General features: G+C 37.6%; 2 protein-coding genes across 11 annotated transcripts in view; both read right to left on the bottom strand.

The window, feature by feature from the left end:
• Window positions 1–348: 348 nt before the first annotated feature.
• si:ch211-284e13.6 lies at window positions 349–12,762 on the bottom strand. 3 transcript variants are annotated; one of them, XM_021476559.3, is made up of 4 exons: window positions 12,446–12,762; window positions 10,657–10,748; window positions 5,756–6,671; window positions 349–1,535 (listed from the first exon to the last, which is right to left on the bottom strand). In XM_021476559.3, the coding sequence occupies exons 3-4, from the start codon at window positions 6,638–6,640 to the stop codon at window positions 1,524–1,526; spliced, it is 897 nt and encodes a 298-aa protein (XP_021332234.1). In that variant the 5' UTR covers window positions 6,641–6,671; window positions 10,657–10,748; window positions 12,446–12,762; the 3' UTR covers window positions 349–1,523. The 3 variants fall into 3 exon arrangements, with proteins under 3 accessions (XP_021332234.1, XP_021332235.1, XP_021332233.1); XM_021476560.3 differs by lacking the exon at window positions 12,446–12,762 and adding an exon at window positions 11,873–11,998; XM_021476558.3 differs by lacking the exon at window positions 10,657–10,748.
• A 666-nt stretch (window positions 12,763–13,428) lies between these two features.
• The window catches only part of gucy2d (guanylate cyclase 2D, retinal), a 38,842-nt gene continuing 29,696 nt past the window's right edge, over window positions 13,429–22,574 (bottom strand). For 7 of the 8 annotated variants that reach the window (XM_005165261.5, XM_073949735.1, XM_073949733.1 and 4 more), the window contains 3 exons: window positions 20,281–20,366; window positions 20,098–20,186; window positions 13,429–14,640 (listed from right to left, as the gene is read on the bottom strand). In XM_005165261.5, coding sequence (XP_005165318.1) covers window positions 20,099–20,186; window positions 20,281–20,366 — 174 coding nt within the window. In that variant the 3' untranslated portion in view covers window positions 13,429–14,640; window position 20,098. The remainder of the gene's footprint in view (window positions 14,641–20,097; window positions 20,187–20,280; window positions 20,367–22,574) is intronic. The other variant, NM_131866.1, reaches the window with a different exon arrangement.

Consider the following 22,574-nt stretch of genomic DNA (forward strand, 5'->3'; position numbering starts at 1 on the left):
AAATATTATGATCGTAATTTAAGAAAGTATTACATCGCTTTTAAAACGTTTATTAATACCATTTGATTAGTCTCCCTAAACAGTTCGATAGATGCTTGGACCCGGAAGTTGCTTCGTGTGACGTCCCACTTAACAAGCGGATGGTGTCCCCATCACTATATTGGGGCATAAGGACACACAGACAACAGATTGAGCGCCCTCTGCTGGCCTTACTAACACCACTTCCAACAGCAACCTAGCTTTCTCATGTGGTCTCCCATCTAGGTACTGACAAAAACCCTAAGATACTTAAACTCCTTCACCTGGGGTAAGGACTTTCCACCAACCTGGAGAAAATATTCTGAAAAGTTCGAAATCAAACAAAAAGTGCTTTATTAATTTGATATTAATGTGTCAGTGCTCTTTGGATAAGTCATTCATTCAAAATAAACAACCAAAACCGTAAGTCCAAGGCACTTGAAATGTAAAAGTAATAGTTAAAATCCTTTATTAACAGATTAATGTTAATAAAGGCTTTTTCACTTCATTTTAAGTACCTTGGAATTACGGTTTTGGTTGCTGGAAGTCATTAGACGCTGATATAATAAGACAATAGAGTACTGTGGAAATCTATGACTGCTTGACTGTCCCTTTAAGTTAAAAAACAATACATATTAAGTTGCAGTTGTTGAACAGCTCTTTAGTTTAAAAAGCTTAAATCATGATCTATAGAAAAACCTGTCCAGCATGTTTTCTTACTTAGACATTGCAAGGATTACCTGTATACTGACAAGTCTAACAACAGTTTTTGTATGAAAAAACTTTTACTCACACAGTTAAAACACTTGAAAACAAGCGGTACATTTGTAATATTGAAAGCTACCAGCTTGAAGCCACTAGACATTAACTTCCAAAAAACATAAAAATACAAAATAACAAAAAGCTAAAGTAACAAATTATTAACAAGCCTGTTTGTTTGTGCAGCATTAACATAACCATTATTCTGTAGGCACCCATAGCTAAATGTTTAGCCTGCCGCCATGCACACAGTGTGGGGAACATGTATGTAATAAAAGCCATCCTGTTAAGCACCAGTCCTTCAAGCCCTGTAAACACGCAGATATGAGCGGAAGAGACTGTAAATCTGCTTCTAATCCTCAGCCTTGAGCTGAAACCCCATTATGTCTGAGGGTTCTTGTGTGGGCAGTAAATATTGACCTCTCCTGAACCATAAATAGGACACGCTTGCTATGTGTTTGTATGTCAGCCCCCTTGTGTGTGAGCATGTGTGTGCGTGCAGTCGAGCATCCAGATTGTATGCTTGTATGTATCTGTCGGGCCTTTTTAGACTTCACACCGTCAGTCAAGACTAAGGCTTGCATTCTCCCTAAGGTCTGAACCCAAACTGTCTAATGTGTTTAACGTGTCTTTGATCCTGCCAGCGATCACCACTACAGCCAACACGAGAAGGCCTCTGATGATGAGATTCCTGATGTGGCGGTAACTGTTCGCCAGATGCAGCTCTCTCTCAGTGTTTCTGCACATCAGTTTGGTCTCTGTGAAGATAAAAATAAAGATAATATGAATTAATTGGAAATATGGAAGCTGAATGCACAATTATACTACATACAGTGTTGCCAGATATAGCTGACTTTTTGCAGCACAAAAGCTGTCCAAAACCTGCCAAAGCGCACACAAAAAAACCCAAAATATTAGATGAATGTTTTTATTTTATTTTAAATGATTTAAATATAAATTACCTAGTTATTTTAACTGTTATCATTTTAACCATACAGCAGTCACAAAACCACAACATAACCAGGTCTCATCGAAACACTGCCCCCTCTCAATCACACACAGCAGTAATGTTAATATGTTTTACTTTCGAAATGGGGTATAAATTCGTCCTATTTGGCGTTTTCGTCTTGTCAATCAGACAACGTTTCTATGTTTGTTCTTGCTGTCAATTGTGGAAAAGAAAACGATCGATAAAAATGTCTTGATAAACTGATGCGAGTTTAACTGCAGGCGCTGTGTGCACACAAAGGGAAGTCAGATTTGTCCAGGGTGTCAGATTTTGATACAACTTTCTTTCACCTCTTTTTGTGGCTGGGCCCAAGCGGTTTGCGCAATGCATTGGTCTCTAATAACTGAATTGAGTAAGAGCACATGGTTATTTTTTGTTGAATAAGTTGCATTTAAAAGTTACATTTTAAATCCGGAAAAAATTTGTCAACTTGCCTATGTAATTTTTCACCCACCCAATCAAATTCAAAACTGCCCAGTTGGGTGGGAATCTGCCCAATCTGGCAACACTGACAACATTTGACATTACATAAATTCAGCCCAGGCTCATTGAATAAATGTGTCCTATAATGTAAAATACGTTGCTCTGGGTACGTATGGCTGCATGATTCAGATGACAACTCCACAAGAGGGCGCTGTTTATGTTTTGGAAAAACTGTTACCTAGGGCAATGGTCTTCAAGCACCAGGCCAATTGGTATCGGGCCGCACAATAAATCATTAATTATTTCCATTTTAGTTATTATTTGAGTCTGAACGATCTTTTATTTTGAAAAATGACTGTGTTCTCTCGGTTACATCTTGATCTCTTGAGCGCCCAGATTTAACCCACAAGCAGCAAAATGAGTAAGGAACAATCGTCTTTGAAAAGTTTCTTTGCTAAGAGGAAAAGGTCCAGTTAAGTTGCCACGAACTGCCAATAAATGGTTCTGCAACCCATTTGTCAACAAATCAGAAGAACCCACCATGTCTGTGCAAGATCAACTGCTTGAGATTGCAAATTACGGCGGCTTTTTAGGAGTCGTTTGCATATCGCGTCTTTTCTAGAGTCGAACAAGTTTATTATTTTTAATGGAGGTGTGTGACTTGCATGCGCTAGCGCCTACCAGACACACCCAGTTTAATGAATGCTGCGAGTCTGACCAATCAGCTTCATACTTATTCCAGTACGGAATATACACATTTTGGTAGACTAATTATCTCAGACAAACACAGAACACCAAAACAGTGCAATGCTTTGTGATTTTGTACTTTGTGCTACTGTTTTTGGGACTGCAATTCACTGGACTCAAACCTGAACACTCAGCATCACAAGTGATACACTGTTTAAAGTGAGCAACTGAGAAATCCAACCATGTCAGAAAATTTGTCTATATGTCGATAGATAGGTGGTGCAAATGTGTTCAATTACAAATAAAAGACATTGTGAAATTGTTTAGTGAGTTTTAGTTGGTGTTGAAAAATGTCAGGTCTGCGCAAAAACTAAACATAATTCATTGATAATGTCTGTGTAAATATAATTAATGCAAAAAAAGGAACAAAGGTTGTTGGTGTCATACTGCCCTGTAGAGTTCCCTTTACCTAAAAACTGCAGTCAAATCTATGTTTGAGTATGTTTTTTGCACTTTTACAAAAATGTTGGCTGAGGCACATATTGGAAACTCTACCTAGTAACATGAGCCTGTTTTCAAAAATACTTAAAAAGGAACTAAACAAGGGAATTAGACACTGTTATTATTTAAACCCAAAGTGTACTTGTCATTTAAGCACAATCAAACACACAGGCTATATAGTATTTACTGTTTGATAGCATGTACATCTATGAACATGAGCATTAGGAAGAAGTGCACAAAAAGATTAACTCTTGTCCAGTGCCTCTGTTATTTCTCTCCAAATGTTATGAGTGATAAAATTGTCTTCATTGCTGGTGCCATTGTTTTTGTTTATCTGTGCAGTGTGAATTGGCCTTATGCATTTTGTAGTTATTTAAATTTAGTTTCCTCACTTTCTTTTCTATCCTAAACCTCAGCCTGGTTCAGTCTTGACTACGTAGTGCAAAAAAAAAAAACAATTCAAAGAAGGAGTATACTTTTACTATGTTTGGTTTTTGTCTTGTGTATGGTTGTGTCTGCACCATAGATCGTCGACATGCCTCTATATTATTTTTTCAGTGTTGATAAGTAAAATGTTTAACTGCTAATATCTTTCCAGTTTAAGCCTAGAGATGCTCCCACAGACCTAAACACAAAACACTATATTGCTTAAAATATCTATATAAAAACCAATATATAATAAAACAAATACCTGAAGATTCATTAGCATGATAAGAAACACCTAAAATTACTGAAACTATAATTTGGAGAGGGTGGGGTTGATCACCTGTAGTGCATCCAGCCACCAGGGGGCACTTGATTGTTTTTAAAAATACACTAATGGCCCATTTCCACTGAGTGGTACGATATGGTACGGTTCTGTACGCTTTAAGGCCGCTTCCACTATCAAAAGGCGTACCGAAGTGAACCGTACCACTTTTTGGCACCCTTTCGAAAGGGTACCAAACACAAGAAAGGGTACCATAAGGTGGAGCTACACGCGCAGCTGAACACTGATTGGTTACAGCGGTTCACGAGTAGTAGAGCTAGCCAGAAGGAAAACAAAGGAACCGGCACATTTTAAATACACAGCCGAGAAATTACACCGTAATACTATATGAATATAATTACAAGCAATGGATGACCCAAGTTTAAACAAACCTTGTCGTTGTCTTGATGTACAGACACAAAGCCAAAAAGAACAAAATCTGCCGTGTCCTGTAGTTGTTTTACAAGGCCGTCTAAAAGTGCGAGCAGTTTTCGCTTTCTTCAGGGGCTGTATGTGTTCATATATTTTGCATTTATTTGTTTATTTTTTATAATTACAGACGTTACAGTAGGCTATTTCACACCCTCATTGATCTGCAGTTATAAACAAATCATGTTCATAGAATTGTTAGGAATAAACATTTATACACAAGTATTTATGCATATAAAGTGTCTATTTCCTGAGAAGTGCTTCTCATATGGTGTGTGAATGACCTCTACAGCTTTACTGTAGACATTTATTCGAGTGAGAATGACGTTGACTGAAACTTTCTGTCGTACACCACGCCCACCAAAAGGGTACCCTTGGTAGTGGAAACGCAAGCCTGAGAAAGGTGACCCATACCGACCCGTACTGTAACAGTTAGTAGAAACGGGCCATTATGTGCCCGAATGTTCACCTTGTGCATGCACTATTGTATGTGAATTGTCCATGTAAAAATAAGGGCCAAATTCAAAGGCAGCATAAACCTCTAAGTTTCTTCCTTCTTTCACACATTTGTGATGTAATTTGGATTTGATTGTTGGGTAGAAATCTGCTCAGAGCATATCCTACTACAGTCTCTGCAGACTGTACAACATTCTGTGCATTGGGGGCGCATGGTGGCTGCAAAGGGGGCACTTGCAAGCACCATTCTGAAAAGTAAAATGGTGGACCCATTTGAATTGGGTAAAACAAACAGTATGTGAGCACCGGACCCTTCTGATAAAGAAAATGAAGGCTTAAAAACATATACATTGGCCATCACTCGCATGTCATCCCATTTTTTGACAGACTTTGTTCAGACAGTCAAAAGATATTCCTAAATATTATTTCTGTCTACACCAGGGGTGGCCAACCCTGTTCCTGGAGAGCCACCTTCCTGCAGATTTCAGTTGCTACCCATATCAAACACACCTGAACCAATTAATTAGGACCTGAACACCACGTGATAATTACAGGCAGGTGTGTTTGATATGGGTTGCAACTGAAATCTGCAGGAAGGTGGCTCTCCAGGAACAGGGTTGGCCACCCCTGGTCTACATTATAAAGGTCAACTGAATTAAAAACAACTATTTAATAACTTAACTAGTGAAATGAACTTGAATAACTGTTAGCAGATTCTGAATCACCTTATCTCTGTGACTCCGCTGGTGAGCCCTGAACTGCTCTGGGTTTGTGAACATCTGTTGGCAGAATGGGCAGACTGACTCTGGGAGGGTACTCCACGGCACCCGTCCAACTGAATCTGGAGAGTTCAACTGTTCTTCCAAGTGATCTGACTTTGTCCAGTGCTTCTGTTTATCTGTGTGTACCATGCTAATCACAGACGGTCTGACGTTTCTCATCACTGCCGTGTTGCTCTGAGATCCAGAACCAGATTCAAACCTGCAACTGTACTCTGATCGCAGACCAGCTTCTGGTTTACTTTTCTCCATCCTCTGTTGGGCCTCCTCCCTGCCTGAGACTGAGCTGTGAGTGTCTCTCTCGAAAGTAAATGCTGTGCCTCTACTTCTGTCCTGGGTGTTTTGATCTCCTCCATCATTTCTCTGGCTCTTCTTCACTGTCCCAACTTGTGAGGGCCTCTGTTGTCCCCCCTCTGCATTAAACCTGACCAGCCCTGCGCTCCAGCTTTCAAGTGGAGGCACAGACAGCTGCTGAATGCAGTGGTGGAGAGATGGATAATCCACGTATTTAAACTTGGGCACCTTCTCCTTGGGACTGGCAGGCCTGTAGTTTGGGGCTTTTGCCAGCGAGCAGGATCCCAGCCAGCCGTTCAGAGGAGGCACAGAAAGCTGCTGGATGCACTGGTGCAGGGAAGGGAAATCCACATACTGGAAACGAGGCACCTTGCGGGGAACGTCACAGAGATCATCTTTTCTCACACGCATTGGTGTGGAGGTCTCAGGGTCTCCCTGCTCCTTGCTGACCGCTCTCTCCTCTGTACCACACTCTGCTGGGGAGGAGCGCTTGAGGTTTCCACCTCCATCTGGAGGCAGGTGCCTCCTGTCCTCCATCCCTGTAAGTGCACAATGGTACTTTTGTTTCCTGTAAAGTAGAAGTTTTTATTGTCAATAACAATAACGATGCACACACAAACACAGAAATCACTTTTAAACCACAATGGATTTCTGTTGCAAACTTTTTAGGGACAAATAACTTGGGCATTTGTTCACCCTCTGACATAAAGGCACTTGAATAGTATGGTTTCAAGAGTTCACACTTAGCTGATGATTGTTTATAAAGCTTGTTTGGCATGCTGTCCTGGGAAAGAGCCCTGAGCTCATTAGACCCTCAAGCCTGGGGCTCCCTCTGGTTTGCAAGGCGAGAGGGGAGTTTGAGCTCAGGTAGATCTCAAGAACTCCCCTGCTGTAGTAGCTAATGAACAGACAGTGATTGCTCTTAAGGGATAACTACTTACTAGGAGTATGTCAATGGTACCGATTTGGATTAGTCAATTAACTTAAATTGCATGTTTTTGGATGGTGGGAGGAAACCGGGGAGCTTGGGGGGAACCCACGTGAGCATGGGGAGAACGTGTAAACTCCTCACAGATATGTCAGCTGGCTTGGTAGAGACTAGAACCAGAGACATTCTTGCTGTAAGGCAACAGTGCTAACCACTAAGCCACCATGCCACCCATCTAGGAAGGGAGGAGGAGAAGGGATGTAAGGGGGGATTCTTCAAAATGAAGATGGCTGTTATATGGAACTTAGGGTATTTATAGTGGCTTAGGAATCATCTGATTGGTGAATCACAAATTGAATAATGCGGGACCAGCCGCAAGCAGTCATAAGCACGTGATCCTCTCGAAATTAGTTTATAAATAAACTTTACTTAACATAATTCCCAGTGTTAGGTTGAGGCTGGAAGGGCATCCGCTGTGTAAAACATATGCTGGATAAGTTGGCAGTTCATTCCGCTGTGGCAACCTCAGATTATTAAAGGGACTACGCCGAAACGAAAATAAATAAAGGAATGTTGAAAATGAAAAATAAAACAAATAAAAAAATACATATATACAGTAGATGAATAATAGTATGTTAGGCAAGTTTCGCAGTACTGGGTTGCAGCTGGAAGGGCATTCGTTGCGTAAAACATATGCTGGAATAGTTGGTGGTTCATTCTGTTGTAGCGACCCTGATAAATGAGGGACTAAGCTGAATGAAAATGAATGAATGAAAGTAGGCTAGCATGTCTGAATTCATGGTATTCTAGAAACAGTAGGTAAAATGTAACCAGATGACCTACTATGTGAAATGCTCTGCTGTGGCCTCATGGGACAGTAGAGTATCCAGTCGAAGCACACATCAGATTCTCTCAGTTTAGAAGTCTAACTTTCAAACCAAATGTAGTGGTACAATACTGTAGACAATTTCTGATGCATCAATTTACATTAACAAGCAAAGATGTAAAATTGGATATAACTTTAGACCAGAGGTGCCCGAAGTCTTTCTTATAAATAGCTGCCATGGCTACTTTCTAATTAATTTAATAATATTTAAAATTACTAGAAAACATTGCTTAATATTAACTTATGAAGAATACATTTTTAAATGTTTTTATAATGAACTTATTACAGTAAAAACAATCTCATTTATAACAGAATGGTGTTACGCTAGTCAAGCTGCATCTGATTTTGCCTTGATTCGCCCACAGATGTTATCTATCTGTCGAGTAACAGTGTTTACATTTTTAAAAAGTATTTATTAACGTGTTTAAAATTAACATTTAAATGAAACATTTAAGTTCAGTTGGCTTTTTTTGTAGCTCAGCAATAAAACAAACAAAAAATATTATTTTACACTAAATTAAAATCTCTTTTAAACTAATTCGCCCAAACCCTGCCCATCATTCATACTCATTTCTCAGATGGGATGGTGGGCCAAATCAAAGGTTACAATGGGCCAACTTTGGCCAGCGGGCCCTAATTAGGGAATCTCTGCTTTAGACAAACAGATTAACCCTCTTCTCGTGTTCACACCCCGCCCCTTACTTTAGTGTTCCCGATCAGAATTGACCGCTCTGTTTTACCTGCTCTTTTATAAGCACAAAAAACATTGTTCACCACCAAATTTTTATTCAACATTCCATAGCTGTGAACAATATTTCAAAGTAGTGTTCAACACAAATTTATTGAATTAGACCTATAAAACCTGTAGTGAAAATACAAACAGGCACTGAAAGTGTTTTGTAAAATGAACAATAGATAACAGAAATCAAAATACTTTGTTTCATTACCAATAGACAGCTCGCTAAAATATCTATCACAGGGTCTGACCAAAGAAATTGACATTTATCAATCAGCAATGCACAAACAACATGGTATCCTTTCCACTGATTACACTTTGGTATTTTTTGAGCTAGATGATAACGGTCTAATCCAATAAAATAAATGATGCTAAACCAAGCTAAAAGTGCTCCTGTTAGATCGAAAGAAAGAAAGAAAGAAAGAAAGAGAAAGAAAAAAAAAGAAATGAACACACACACACACACACACAGATGGGTTCACATAACAGACGCCTGTCTAGTCTGTGTAAAGATATGGTACATTGCTTCATCAGGAAGTTGATTCTCGTTGGAGGATCCAACATTATCTCATGGCCATTCATAACTTTTTGATTTAGTGGCTAATCCATATGAATTCGTACAATTTAGTAAGATTTTCTTATGTCCAATAACGATTGGGTTTAGGTGTGGGGTTTGGTGCCATGCCTCCTTTAAAAATTTTACATTTTACAAATTAGCCACTAAACTGACCAAACGTAAAATAGTTACATTTCCTCGTTAGATCAGGCTGGAGGATCAGCACAAAAGTGCGCAAAAGAGATGTGTGCCTGCAAAACACATTGTTCAGTCTGAAATGTGTGTAAGTGGATGTGTATGGGGATGTTTTCTGTCTGATGAATGAATATAGTCTGGACACCCATTCATTTCCTATGGCGGTCACTTTTGAGCGGGAACACCACAAGTGTAACAAGGTTTATAAAAACACTCAAAATACAATGAAAGAGGTGATCATCCCTTTTATTTGTTCTACTGCATGGTGTGATAGATATCATAAGGTCTTGAGATAATCCGATGTAGAACACAATATATAAAAGTGTTTTTAGTAGTAAATCGGTCAGATTTGACTCAAACATGACAGGAAGGTTAACATGGTATTTTGTGTGGCTTATTGAAACAATGGTTCAGGTTTACAAGTTCACTCTATTGAACTAAGTTTATTACTGTACAATCTGTGCTTGTAATGTTTTTATACCTGGTCGATTCGATCACTTGTAGACGATTCCTGCTTGCACCTGCTTTTTAATCTACTTTGACTACTTTTGGATCTTCTTGAGGACGGGGTGTAAAAGCTGTGTGCCTTTTATGATCTTTAAAACAGCACAATTGTGATACAAATGGATTTTAAAAGGAGACAAAAGAAAATGATACAGAGAGAAGCAGCTTTTGTTTCATCTCCGAGTGCCAGAAACCACGTCAAGCGCTGTGGGTTTTTGTGAGAACACTGTGAGAGAACATTGTGTACATTTGTTTTTTACCTTCAAACCAAACTCACAATTTCTGATGCCAAAGTTTGAATCCAGCCTGACTAGCAGTAACCCATCCCATAATGTTTTTAATAATTAGGTCAGCAGGCAGAGAGGATGGTCTTTTGTGATTGTTCGAACACATTCGACTACATGAGGGTCAATGAAGTGCTCAAAAGTGGACGAGCTCAAAACATTTATGACCCTGTTTATATCACATCCGGAGACCCAGAATACAGTCTTGAAGCATCTTTTGTCCGCTGAGAAACTGAGCAAGAATAAGCATGACTTTCTTTTGTGGCAAGTAACCCAGTTACAGATCAACAGAAGTGCAATTCAGTCTCCTAACAGTCTGGGACAAACAAATAATTTCTGATGTGGGTTGATCCTTATTACGTAGATTAAACTGAGGAGCATTCATTAGGCATACGTGCTTTGATATGTGAAACAGGCCTCCACATGCATTCAGGGACCAGACCCTTTAAAAGAATAGAGCTCACCCTCGCTGCACTCTTGAGGGGGTGTGGATTTCACACCGCGTGGGTGGATGAACGGGTGGGTGGATGGGTGAATTTGCTCCTCACAGGCCAGGCTGGGAAAATGAGAATAAAAAGAAGATAAAAAAACAGTGAAATAGCAGGAGGACGTGTCGATGTGTGTGTTTGCGAAGGGAGAGATGGTCTGAGTTGCTCCTGTAGCCCTGTGCCATGGGTATAAATAGCTCTGCAGGTATGGAGTAAAAGAGAAAAGTAGGTCAGCTTCAGACTGATCGCCTTCTCTTGGGGGCCCAAAACAAAATATCTGTCACACACAAGGCTACAATCTTCTCTTTTTGCATTCAACCATGGTCAAGACCAAGAACACCCAATATGGCCACACAAAAGCAGCCCAGCCCACCCCTTACCTCAGATTATAACACACACTATTGAAACTGACACTCTCCCTCTGTGAAATCAACAGGTGAACAGAGATGTGCTTTACCACATGCTCAGCCCATACTAATGTCTATGGCTGCATCCGAAATTGCATATTCTCTTGAGAAGGTACTTATTTTGAAGACTAGAATATAGGATTCATTTAAATGTAATCGGAACTACATCTGCCATCTTGAGACTGTAGTTTTCCCACTTTTCGATTTAATATTTTTTTTAAAGTCACAATCTGTTTTTGCTTATTTAGTATGAAACGTTATGTTTTTGTATGTAGCCACTGTGTATGTTGAAGTTTTGTTTCTGATCTAGGATCAGTATTTCACAACCACACCCTAAGTTTTATTTATGTAAAACATAATAATAATAACAACAATAATGGTAATAATATACATAATAATACTTTGTTATATACTATAATAATGTGATAAAATAACTTAAAGGGCTAACTGCAGGTTTTAGCAGGGGAAATTTTTAATTTATTGATATAAATTAAATAAAATTCTATTGAATTTGCATAAAAAAATTGACAAAATATAAAGTATTAATATATTATTAACATAATATATTAGAGATACTTTATATATACACACAAACTACTTGTCTAGTGTCAAAGTACCATTGTGCAAAAACATGTTAAAAATCCTTGCTAACTTTTTGACACATAGTTACAATTTTAGTTAGCAAACTGGGTAAATGTAGCATTTATTTCTCCTCTTTGATATTTGTAAAAGCCCCTGAACATTGGCTGGCACAGAGAGAAAAACACACAAACACACACACTCACACAGTTGAAGCCGCCCTGGAACCGTGCCGGGCGTGGGGGATAATAACCGTGCTCCACATTCACACTCGCTGTGTTGTTCGCGAGGAACTGGGTCACGCGCCGTGGCCTACATTTTTAAGGTTTGTTGTCTTCGTTTTTCCCCTCCCCACATTTATTTGGGCTGGCCCCGCCTCGCTGCCGGAGCGCTGAACGGGGGTTGGGGAAGAGCGGCGGTTCGCGCAGTTTGAAGCCGAAAGCCTGAACGCTGCGAGCAGGAGATGCGCCGCGGACAGACGCAGCTTTGACGCGCGTGACAGCAGAGCCAAGCGCGAGCCGAAGAGAAACGCGCGCGTGCCGAGCGAGCTAATACAGAAACATGGACATTTTAATACGACGACAGCTTATAAAGGCACAGTACACCTGTCGTGGACAGCAGCACAATAGAATACAACATGCCTGTTCACACAACTGCTGTTTAAAAAAAATTATATAAAGTAAACAACAACCATTATGACATGAACAGATGTCAGGTATGATCAACACATTTAAATCTGCCAAACATGATTTACACATGTCATATTTGAGGAGGTTTACCTTGTGTTACAGTAGTAGTCCGTGGAAGTCCGTGAAGTGCATGTCAAGTGAGTTCTCCGTCGATTTAGCCGAAATTGTGTTCGTCTTTTTAAAGAAGAAAGAGCTTTATCGGCTGCACATAATTGGGAATAAACCATAAGCAAACTATTCCTATGGTCAAATAAGGCGTTTGGTTTCTTGAAGGAGCTTGTCTTCAATTTAAAAACAACGTTGGCACGGTATGAATTATCCTGTGTTAGTATCAGCGACACTTTACCACAGACAGCTCCTTAATGTGTAAAATGTGGTTTGGCTCTAGGAGCCGCTATTTGGATTCTGATAGAGAGAGACGAAAGCCAATCATAGTTTGGTCACGCTTCACGACACACCCATTAACTCCGCCTCACTCGCGTATCTTCGTCCAATCAACGTGGGGCTTTTTGATAAATGGGCGGAGCCACCATGTCCTAGTTCTAGGCGAATTATAATTCAGCTCAGACTCCGTTTACTCGAGTCACCCGAGCGCGAGTTGACACCCAATCCTCCGCGCTTCTTTATCAATCAGTCATATTAACCCTGACATACGCACACAAAACACAGATATCCCTCCTTCTTTATCATCAAACGGATGTACAACTGATTTATAACATAGTAATAATAATAATAATAACACAAACATTATGCCAGAATGAACACAAAGATTTTTTGTCCCTTGTGTGTTGGCATCCTCAGTATACCTGTTAGTCTTCCTCAGTGTGGTGGGAGAAATATATCCCAATACTTTTTTGTGTGTTTTTACCTTATCTAAAACTGTCCAAACAAACAAACAAATCACTTGACCCTTTTGTTAATGCTTATTAAGCTCTGGAACTAGCAATACTTATGCGTCTTGTATCATTTGAACATTTGAAGTGAATAAATAAACCTTTTGCTTTGAATATAGATGACATCATGACACTAAATAAGCACATCTATCCACTAAACACTAAGAAAGAATCTGCACACTCCCTAAAATCAGCTTTTATTTACACAATCACAGACAACAAGATAAAATGGTGAGTTTTACAATTGAAAATTAGCTACATTCTGCCAAGACAGTAGCTCCCAAGATTGTGGTTTAGGTATCAGGTGACAGCGTCATCCACAGGTGCCACAACCTCGTATCTGAATTGAAGATATCCAAACCACACGTTTTAAAAATCCCCAAATAATGGTCAAATAATGCCCCTTTCTATGGGGGTGAATATATTTACAGACTGTATGAGCAGGCAAAATTGCACAGAGAAAATCTTTGGAGAACTTGCTGATATGCGCTTCTCTTTGGTTATATTTCAGGACTTTGACATCAGGATATTATGCATGGAATGTGCCGAGTATCAGGATAATGCAGCGTGCCATTATAAACCTGACCATTTCAGTTTCAGCTCACGATTTTCCTTTTTAAAGTATCTCTTACCTTTAACTCAAAGAGGACAATGGAGTTGAGCTACTCGCCTGAAAGCGAGTAATTGTCTGTCATGTGACCCCGGGTTTGCTTGGCCATGAAAACTGCTCTGAATGCATGTCATTTCCTATGAAGGCCAAACAGTTCGAAACGAAAATGTGAAGAATGTGAAGAAGCTCTTGTCTGAACTAACACCTAGTTATTAAAGCCTGATACTCCTAGCAAACAAAATCAACACGGTATTTTAAATAATTTCAATACACGGATATCATTGGCGTTATTTCTGATGAACTAAATTGATCTGCTGCCGTTAGAAACGAGCGTGTCAATTTTCCTTTTTTCTTTTGTTTTATAAACAACAAAGTAATTTAGAAAACATATCTTCGTAGAACTGCAGAGATGAATCAGCCGTGTGCTGCTGTTCTCATTCTCTCTCTCGATGAGCGATTATCTCAGCAGTGTCTTTAATTTAGTGGAATAAACCTGCATTATAAACTCTTTACAAATGTCAAAGAGTCCTCTGTATCCATCCATAGCAGTTGGTACATGGCGTCTTGTTGAGCCGGTGGGTTTGACAGGCTGGCGTTCAGAGTTCATATGTTTGTGTTCTTGTCAGATGTCCTAGTGGGGCTTTCCATTCTTTTTCGGGAATGTATTTAAGTAGAAAAAGGGTAGCCGAGGGGTTTTTGAACACCTCAATTCACCCTTTTCATCCCCTTGCCCCACTTTCTCCTAACTCGATAGGCTGGTGCAGAAACATGAGCATCACAACCTATTGGAAGGCACAGAAACAGAACAGCATGAGTACAAAAGTTTTAACAACCTTAAAGGGACGGTTCACCTAGAAATGAACATTTGCGGTATATCTGAATGCATTTCTTCACTACAACATCAGAGACATTTTGTTTAGGAGAAATTGTGGTCCATGCTGTTTATTAAAATGCAAGTCTACAGCTACAGGCACTTTGAGAGTAAAAAAAAAACATTTACAGGCAAAACAGAATTGATTCCTGTGGCTCCTGTCTAACAACATTCTGGACAGAAAGCTTCCTGTCACCCAATTTTGTATATGCGCTGATGTAAACTCACACATGAGCTGATACTGTTTGTTGTATTCATTCATTCATTCATTCAATCATTCATTCTTTCATTCATTTTCTTTTCGCCTTAGTCCCTTTATTAATCCAGGGTCTCCACAGTGGAATGAACCGCCAACTTATCCAGTAGGTTTTTACGCAGCGAATGCCCTTCCAGCTGCAACCCATCTCTGGGAAATGTTTGTTATATTGTTCATTGAAATTTTGTTTAGACTGGATGCTGCAACATATAAAAATGTGAAAACATCCAGAATTTTCTCCTATTTAGTACAGTTTTTTGTCTTTCCTTACATGTGCTACTGTGCCTTGATCAAAAAGCAAAAAAAAAAAAAAAAAAAAAAAAAAAAAAATATATATATATATATATATATATATATATATATATATATATATATATATATATATATATATATATATATAGGGGTGTCACGGTGGCGCAATGGGTAGCAAGATCATCTCATAGCAAGAAGGTCGCTGGTTTGAGCCCCGGCTGGGTCAGTTAGTACTTCTTTTAGGAGTTTGCATGTTCTTCCCGTGTTTGTGTGTATGGGTGTTTCCCAGTGTTAGGTTGTGGCTGGAAGGGCATCCGCTGGGTAAAACATATGCTGGATAAGTTTGTGCTTCATTCCGCTGTGGCAACCCCTATATATATATATATATATATATACAGTTGAAGTCAGAATTATTAGCCCCCCTGAATTATTAGGGCCCCTGTTTATTTTTTTTCCCCAATTTCTGTTTAACAGGGAAGATTGTTTCAGGACATTTCTAATCATAATAGTTTTACTAACTCATTTCTAATAACTGATTTATTTTATCTTTGCCATGATGAAAGTAAATAATATTTGACTAGATATTTTTCAAGACACTTCTATACAGCTTAAAGTGACATTCAAAGGCTTAACTAGGTTAATAAGGTGAACTAGGCAGGTTAGGGTAATTAGGCCATAAGGTTAGGTTAAGTTATTGTATAACAGTGATTTGTTCTGTAGATTATCGAAATAAGACTTTCTCTAGAAGAAAAAATATTATCAGACATACTGTGAAAATTTCCTTGCTCTGTTAAAAATCATTTGGGAAATATTTAAAAGAGAAAAAAAAATCAAAAGAGGGCTAATAATTCTGACTTCAACTGTCAGACTTCAACAATATATATTTATGTATGTATATATATATATATATATATATATATATATATATATATATATATATATAAACTAGGGCTGGCCGATAAAATCAGTATCTGTATTTACTGACCGAACACCATTGTCAATATCGATAAAAAATTGTATGAACCGATATAGTTTTATTAAAATGTGGCTGCTGAGCGCGTGCCTTAGAAACAATGATAATAAAACGTAGGGTGTAAGTAAGTAATTTCCAATTGAGTTATGCTCGCGCATTTCCAGGAACATCTAGTTGAAAACATTGGAACTTTTCAGAATGCCGTGAGAGCAACACGATTCTTGTAAGTAGAACTAACCAATCTGCTTCACATGTTGTTTGGAATATATACATTTTAGTAACGGTAGACTAATTACCTCAGACAAACACAGCACACCCAAACACTGCAGTGCTTTTTACTTTTCTCCATAAACTTGTATCGGAGCTGCAGCAATGGTTTGTCCATTTGTCATCCTTTGAGGAAATGGTTGATAGTTATGAGAGACGCCATAAAAAGTGGTGAAGGAAACCACGTGCAAGCGCTTGTCATTTCAGGTCAGAATAACAACACATGTGGAAATGAGTGCTGTGGCTAGCAGCAGTGAGATTGTAAATAATAAGGTGTGAAGATGTCGCCAGAGTGGCTTTTTGGTTTCTTTTCTTGTGCATCTCAGCCACTAGCACCCCATCTGAGAGTTTTTAGCATAGGGAGTAATGTAGTCAATCAACTTCAAAATTTGCAATGTTGCAGTATGTATTTGAATAATGATGGTTTGTTCCTTTACTTGAAAGCTCAGATTTGATTATCATAATTCATTCTATTTACAGAGTTTGAAGTTTACTGTATCATTATTATTCACATCTTAATGTTTGCTTTGATTGTTCATCATTTACACTTTACCATTCCATAACATTTTATTCATAAAGTCTAAGAGTCTCTTTGACACTGAAGTTTATTATAAAGAAATCAGATATTTTGTTTAAATATTTTAGTTTTTGACTGTTTTAGTAATGTTAATAAATTATAATAAAGGGGTTTAAAAAATCCTAATATTTCTAAATGTATTGTTAAAATTTTTTTCAATAATTATCAAAACAGAATGATATAAAACATGATATAGTGTAATAAATTTTTTTTGCAATATCGCCCAACCCTATTAGATACTATGTCTCAAAAAAACAAGCAATACTAATCATACAAAAATAAGACTACAGGAATAAGAATGACTACATTTTGTAAAGGAATAACAACGCAATATGTGCATTAGAATAATCCTTTTATTTACTTTCCTTGACGATGACGTAATGATAATGAAATGATGACGTATTTGTTTTTAGCTGCGTAAAGCTTCAATAAAAATGGTGTTTCCGAATGAATCAGTATGTTGTGTGGCGGGGAGTGGTCGACCACGCACTGCCTGTACTGTTGAAAATATCACCACTGTCAAAGACATGACACTGAGCCAAGAAGACTAAGAAGAAAAAGGTAACGAGTGATATAAATTAGGTGAGGTGGAAAACGTATACATTCATTTATGATTTGTCTTTTTGGCTTAGTCCCTTTATTCATCAAGGGTCGCCACCACGGAATGAACCACCAACTTATCCAGCATGTTTGCGACCCATTGTGCCACTAAAAACGTAAACATATTTTGTAATTTCATCTATTTGCCATATAATTACAAAATATAATAAAGTTGGAGGTAATTTAATGAAATTCTGACAGAAACAATTTTGCTTGGTTTTATTTGAGACACGATGTGTATATATATACAGTTGAAACCAGAAGTTTACACTAGAAATAAAACATAACCATTTAAAAAAATGTCTGATGGTAAATCATACTAAACGTTTACTATTTTAGGTCCGTTAGGATTACATAAATCATTCAAATTTGCTAAATGCCAGAATAATGAGAGTCTTTTTTTTTTTTAGACTTTTTTATTAATTTTTAGACAGTCAAAAGTTTACATAAATTTCCTTGTTTTGTACTTTTCCATTTTTAGCTTTGCTTTTAAACTTTATAACTTCAGATGTTTTGGGTATTCTTCCACAAGCTTCTCACAATAGTTTGAAGGAATTTTGGCCCATTCCTCCTGACAGAATTGGTGTAACTGAGTCAGATTTGTAGGCTGTCTTACTCGCACAAGCTGTTTCAACTCAGCCCACAAATTTTCTATAGGATTGAGATCAGGGCTTTGTGTTGGCCACTCCAAACCATTCACTGTGTTGTCCTTAAAGCACATTTAAACAAAATGTTCAGTATGCTTATGGTCATGGTCCGTTTGGAAGACCCATTTGTCGCCAAGTTTTAATTTCCTAGCTGATGTCTTGAGATGTTGGTTCAGTATTTCTACATAATGTTCTTTCTTCATGATGCCATCTATGCTGTGAAGTAGACCAGTCCCTCCTGCAACAAAACAGCCCCACAACATGATGCTGCCGCCCCCATCCTTCACAGTTGGGATGGTGTTCCTAGGCTTGTAAGCTTTCCCCTTTGTCCTCTAAATGTAACACTGGTCATTATGGCCAAGCAGTTTAATCTTAGCTCCATCAGACCACAGGACGTTTTCTCCAAAAATGATTCTTTTTCCCAGTGTAATTGAGCAAATTGTAATCTGTCTTTTTTGTTGATTCTGGCTTGTTGATTTTCCCATGTTGCCACACGAAGAAGCAGTGTGTTTGAGGTTTTCCTTAAATACTTTTCTACAGTTGTGCCTCCAATTAACTCAAATGTTGTCAAATAGCCAATCAGAAACTTCCGCAACCTTGACACCATCATCTGAGCTTTTTCAGAGGCATAAAAATCCTATTGTATGTAAACTTGAATTCTCTCAAAATTTCTCAAAAAATAACTCTCATTATTTTGCTATTAAGCATAACAGAAACAGATGTAATAATCCTTACTAAAAGAGATAAAGTTATATATAAATATATATATATATATATATATATATATATATATATATATATATATATATATATATATATATATATATGCATCTCCAGCATCAGCTTATGTGTGCATTTGTGTCTGTTTATACATCATAATTTAACAGAAAGCTCCAGACTGTCGTGCCGAAGCAGTGAAATAAAAGTAATAGTGTTATAAAAATGTTCTTTTGCATAGATCAGTGTTTCTCAACTTGTTGGTCATGACCCAATAGTGGGTTGCAGAAGCATTATGGGTCGCTGAGTGGGTTTTAAATTTAGATTTTGACAGATGTGTCTGAAAGCCAGTGATGTTTCTTGTCAGATGTGATTCATGTACGCGAGAAAGACATGTTCCCTTAAAGGCCATTTCAGACGGGACGTAACATTCGCAAGGGTCTGGTTCATTTTCAGTGGGAGAGATGCGGAAAACAGAGTGATTTCACTGGCGGCAGAGAGGCGGCACACACAGTGCTGGAGAATTAACTTTCCTGACCTGTCAGCTGTTATTCTTTGCTCACAGCGCACTCCTCAACTGCACACACAGATGCGGCAGCACACACACAGCGCGTCACTTCATTATGAATTGGGAGGAAAATTACCAGCATGCACCTTCATTTTGACTATGTGGCTCATAACATTAATTTTTTTTAATAAAATTTGGTTTTTTTTTTTGTCTGTTTATTTTATTGTATCAAAAAAACAATTTAATATTCATGTGTGTGTCAATAAGATTAAGGTGGTGCTTGAGTTGAATGTGGAAAATGTGTGGGTCATGGCAAAACCACTTGAGAACCACTGGCATAGAAGAAAATTTTGCTTCCTCAATATTTTGTCAACGGTTTTGTATATAATTTATTTATTCTCAACATGCCAGTGGCTTATTAGCATGCTATAAATCATCATGGGCCACTATTTCAGCTAAAAATCTTCTTCCTTGTTCTAGAATTTTTGGGTGAACTATCCCTTTATGTTGCCAGAATTAACAAGTCAAGATAAAATGTGGATGAAGTCACTGAAATGTTTCTGTTTTCTACCTCAATTGCCCATCCTCTTCTGTCGATCCAAGAATTTCTGTCGCCTATCAGTCGGGATCTCATCCAAGCTGATACCATGGTTGCTCGCCCTTTGTGACGACATAAAGCAATTTGTCAACACATCACACAGAGAGGATTACTGCTTACAATATACACATGATCAAATGTAAATGAAGTTCTCACCCAGGAGTAAGGTCTGGCGGTATAGGTAACGGCTTGTCAAATCCATCCCTCCCAACCAACCAAAATGTTTCTTCTACACCTTTACCCTTTAAGAAAAAGACAGGAGCTCATAGGATTTTCAAAAGCATTGTACTGTGTAGTCTAGTGTGTCTTTCCAGGGTGTTTGCTTTCAGTTTTGGGTAAAGTTACTTTTAAAAGTACTAGATTACAATCTTAATATTTTTTTTTTCAAATAAAGTAACTACATATACTTAGTTACTTTTTAAGGCGGAGTCAATTGTGCCAACAAATTTTAATTTAGTTTTAGTCTTTTGACATAAAATGCCATCAATTCAGTTCAGTTAATTTATTGGTACATGTGGGTAGATTTGTTTGTAGCAAAGTTTGGCATTTCGTCCCCTTAGAATTATAAGGTTCTATCTGCGCTTAGAATGATTGTGAGACATTGAGCTTCAAAGTTTTTGCATTCCATATTGTAAACAGTATGTGTATAACATTTGTGTGTTTTTTTAAATAAAAAGTCTTAAAATGTACACAACTTATAAGAAAAACATCCCATAATGTAAATAAGTTGTCATTTAATAAGAACATGTTTTGTCAGTTTGTCAATCAAATCACACATACACACACTCACATCCTGTATACACATATAAAAAATGTACAGGCAAAGTACATTAAAAAAAAAAAAAAAACTTTATAAAATGTTACAAATTAATCAGAGCGACAATTAATATTGGCACAGAAAAAATGCCATGTCATATTTTAGTCTTCTAAATCATAGTTTTAGTCAATGAACATTTTGGCTTAAGCAAAAAGATTCTTATTAATTAACCTTACAATTGATCTACTCTGTCCAAAACTAGATTCTTCATTGATTTATTTGTACGTCAATGTGTTTGTCAGCAGCAGTGGTCAGAATACTGTGCAACTGACCAATAAACCTGTTTTAAACTGTTTAACTTTGTATGTCCTATACAGTATGTTTGTATCATAAAACACCTAAGTAGATATTTACCAAGTCATACCAAGATCAGTGCATTGTGACATCTCATAGGGTACTTCTAATTTCAGATATGTTCTTTTCGTATATTTTGAAACTGCACAACATCAGTGCATTAAAGAAAAGGCTTTTTTATACACACATTCTGAAATGTGGTGTATTTTGAAACTGCAAAACAGCATCAGCGACTTAAGTGCACATAACAAAAGGTTCATATTATGTGACTAACATTTGTTTAAAGTGTTTTGTTACAAGGAAAGTATAATTTTTGCTTCTTATTTGAAAAGATTAAGATTGCAATAAGCTTTAAAAGTAACTTTGTTTGACACTTTGCTTCACAGTTGTAAAAAAAAGAACTCTCTGTGGGTATGTTCACTTAACTTTTAGTGAAAAAAATATTTAGCATTTTTGAAATGTTTCTCATATGGGTCACAATGTTGTCATAACAAACCTTGTTCACACAGACACCCAGAAATGACTAAAATGCTGAATTACACAACAGGCTATCTGCTAAAATCACTAAAGAAATACAGCACTCTGCTCTTGCTTGTTTGTAACATCTTTGGATGTAACATTTTCAATAGATTGACAAGAGTATCAGATCACCTACATTGAAATTGTGCATATGAACGGACAAAACACAAAAGTTGACCCTTTTTTGATGAAATCATTGTTGTGTTAAAGTACCCTTAAAACATACATTTTACTCTAGTTTTGCTAAAAATGCCATGTTGTCCTTGCTGCAGTCTGTAGCATGATGATGTACAGGATCTGGTCAAATCAAATACTGATCAAATACTTAGTGGACACCATTACAGTAACACACCTATGCTACTGTGACAGCTGGGTTTAGGTTTGGAGTAGAGGTAGATGTTAATAACACACAATGTCATGGGTAATTTAATAATTATTATAAATAATTCTCGTTTCTAGCAACAACCACTCACAAATCTGATCCAAGTGGCTTTGTGCTAGTCTGGACCTCTGAGAACACACTCAAGAGGTCCAGACTAAACCAGACTAAAGGGTGTGGTTGCTTGATTGAATAATTAGCCAACTGAGTAGTTTTTGCTTTAGCTTTTGCAGTTTGCTATTTGCAGTATTTGGATTGATCATATTTATGAGGTGTTTACCCAACACCATTTTAACTTCTTTTGAGTTGGAAAATGTTTTGTGGGAGTAAAACTCAAAAAACAGCTTTTAAATTGCAGGTTTGTGACTGATTGGCTTTTATGTTAGTGTAAACATGTGATTTAATAAAAAAGGTTTTAGTGTGTAATAATATGCATCATGT

The sequence above is a fragment of the Danio rerio genome, chromosome 5, assembly GCF_049306965.1.
Source record: "Danio rerio strain Tuebingen ecotype United States chromosome 5, GRCz12tu, whole genome shotgun sequence".
Lineage (NCBI taxonomy): Eukaryota > Metazoa > Chordata > Actinopteri > Cypriniformes > Danionidae > Danio > Danio rerio.

What these genes read in the sequence shown, in the direction of transcription:
- si:ch211-284e13.6 (XM_021476558.3), bottom strand. Translation starts at nt 12,582, where the DNA reads ATGGTTTATTCCCAATTATGTGCAGCCGATAAAGCTCTTTCTTCTTTA. An exon ending in GACTACTACTGTAACACAAG is followed by an intron (nt 6,672 to 12,445) that starts GTAAACCTCCTC and finishes TCTACTTTACAG; the next exon opens with GAAACAAAAGTACCATTGTG.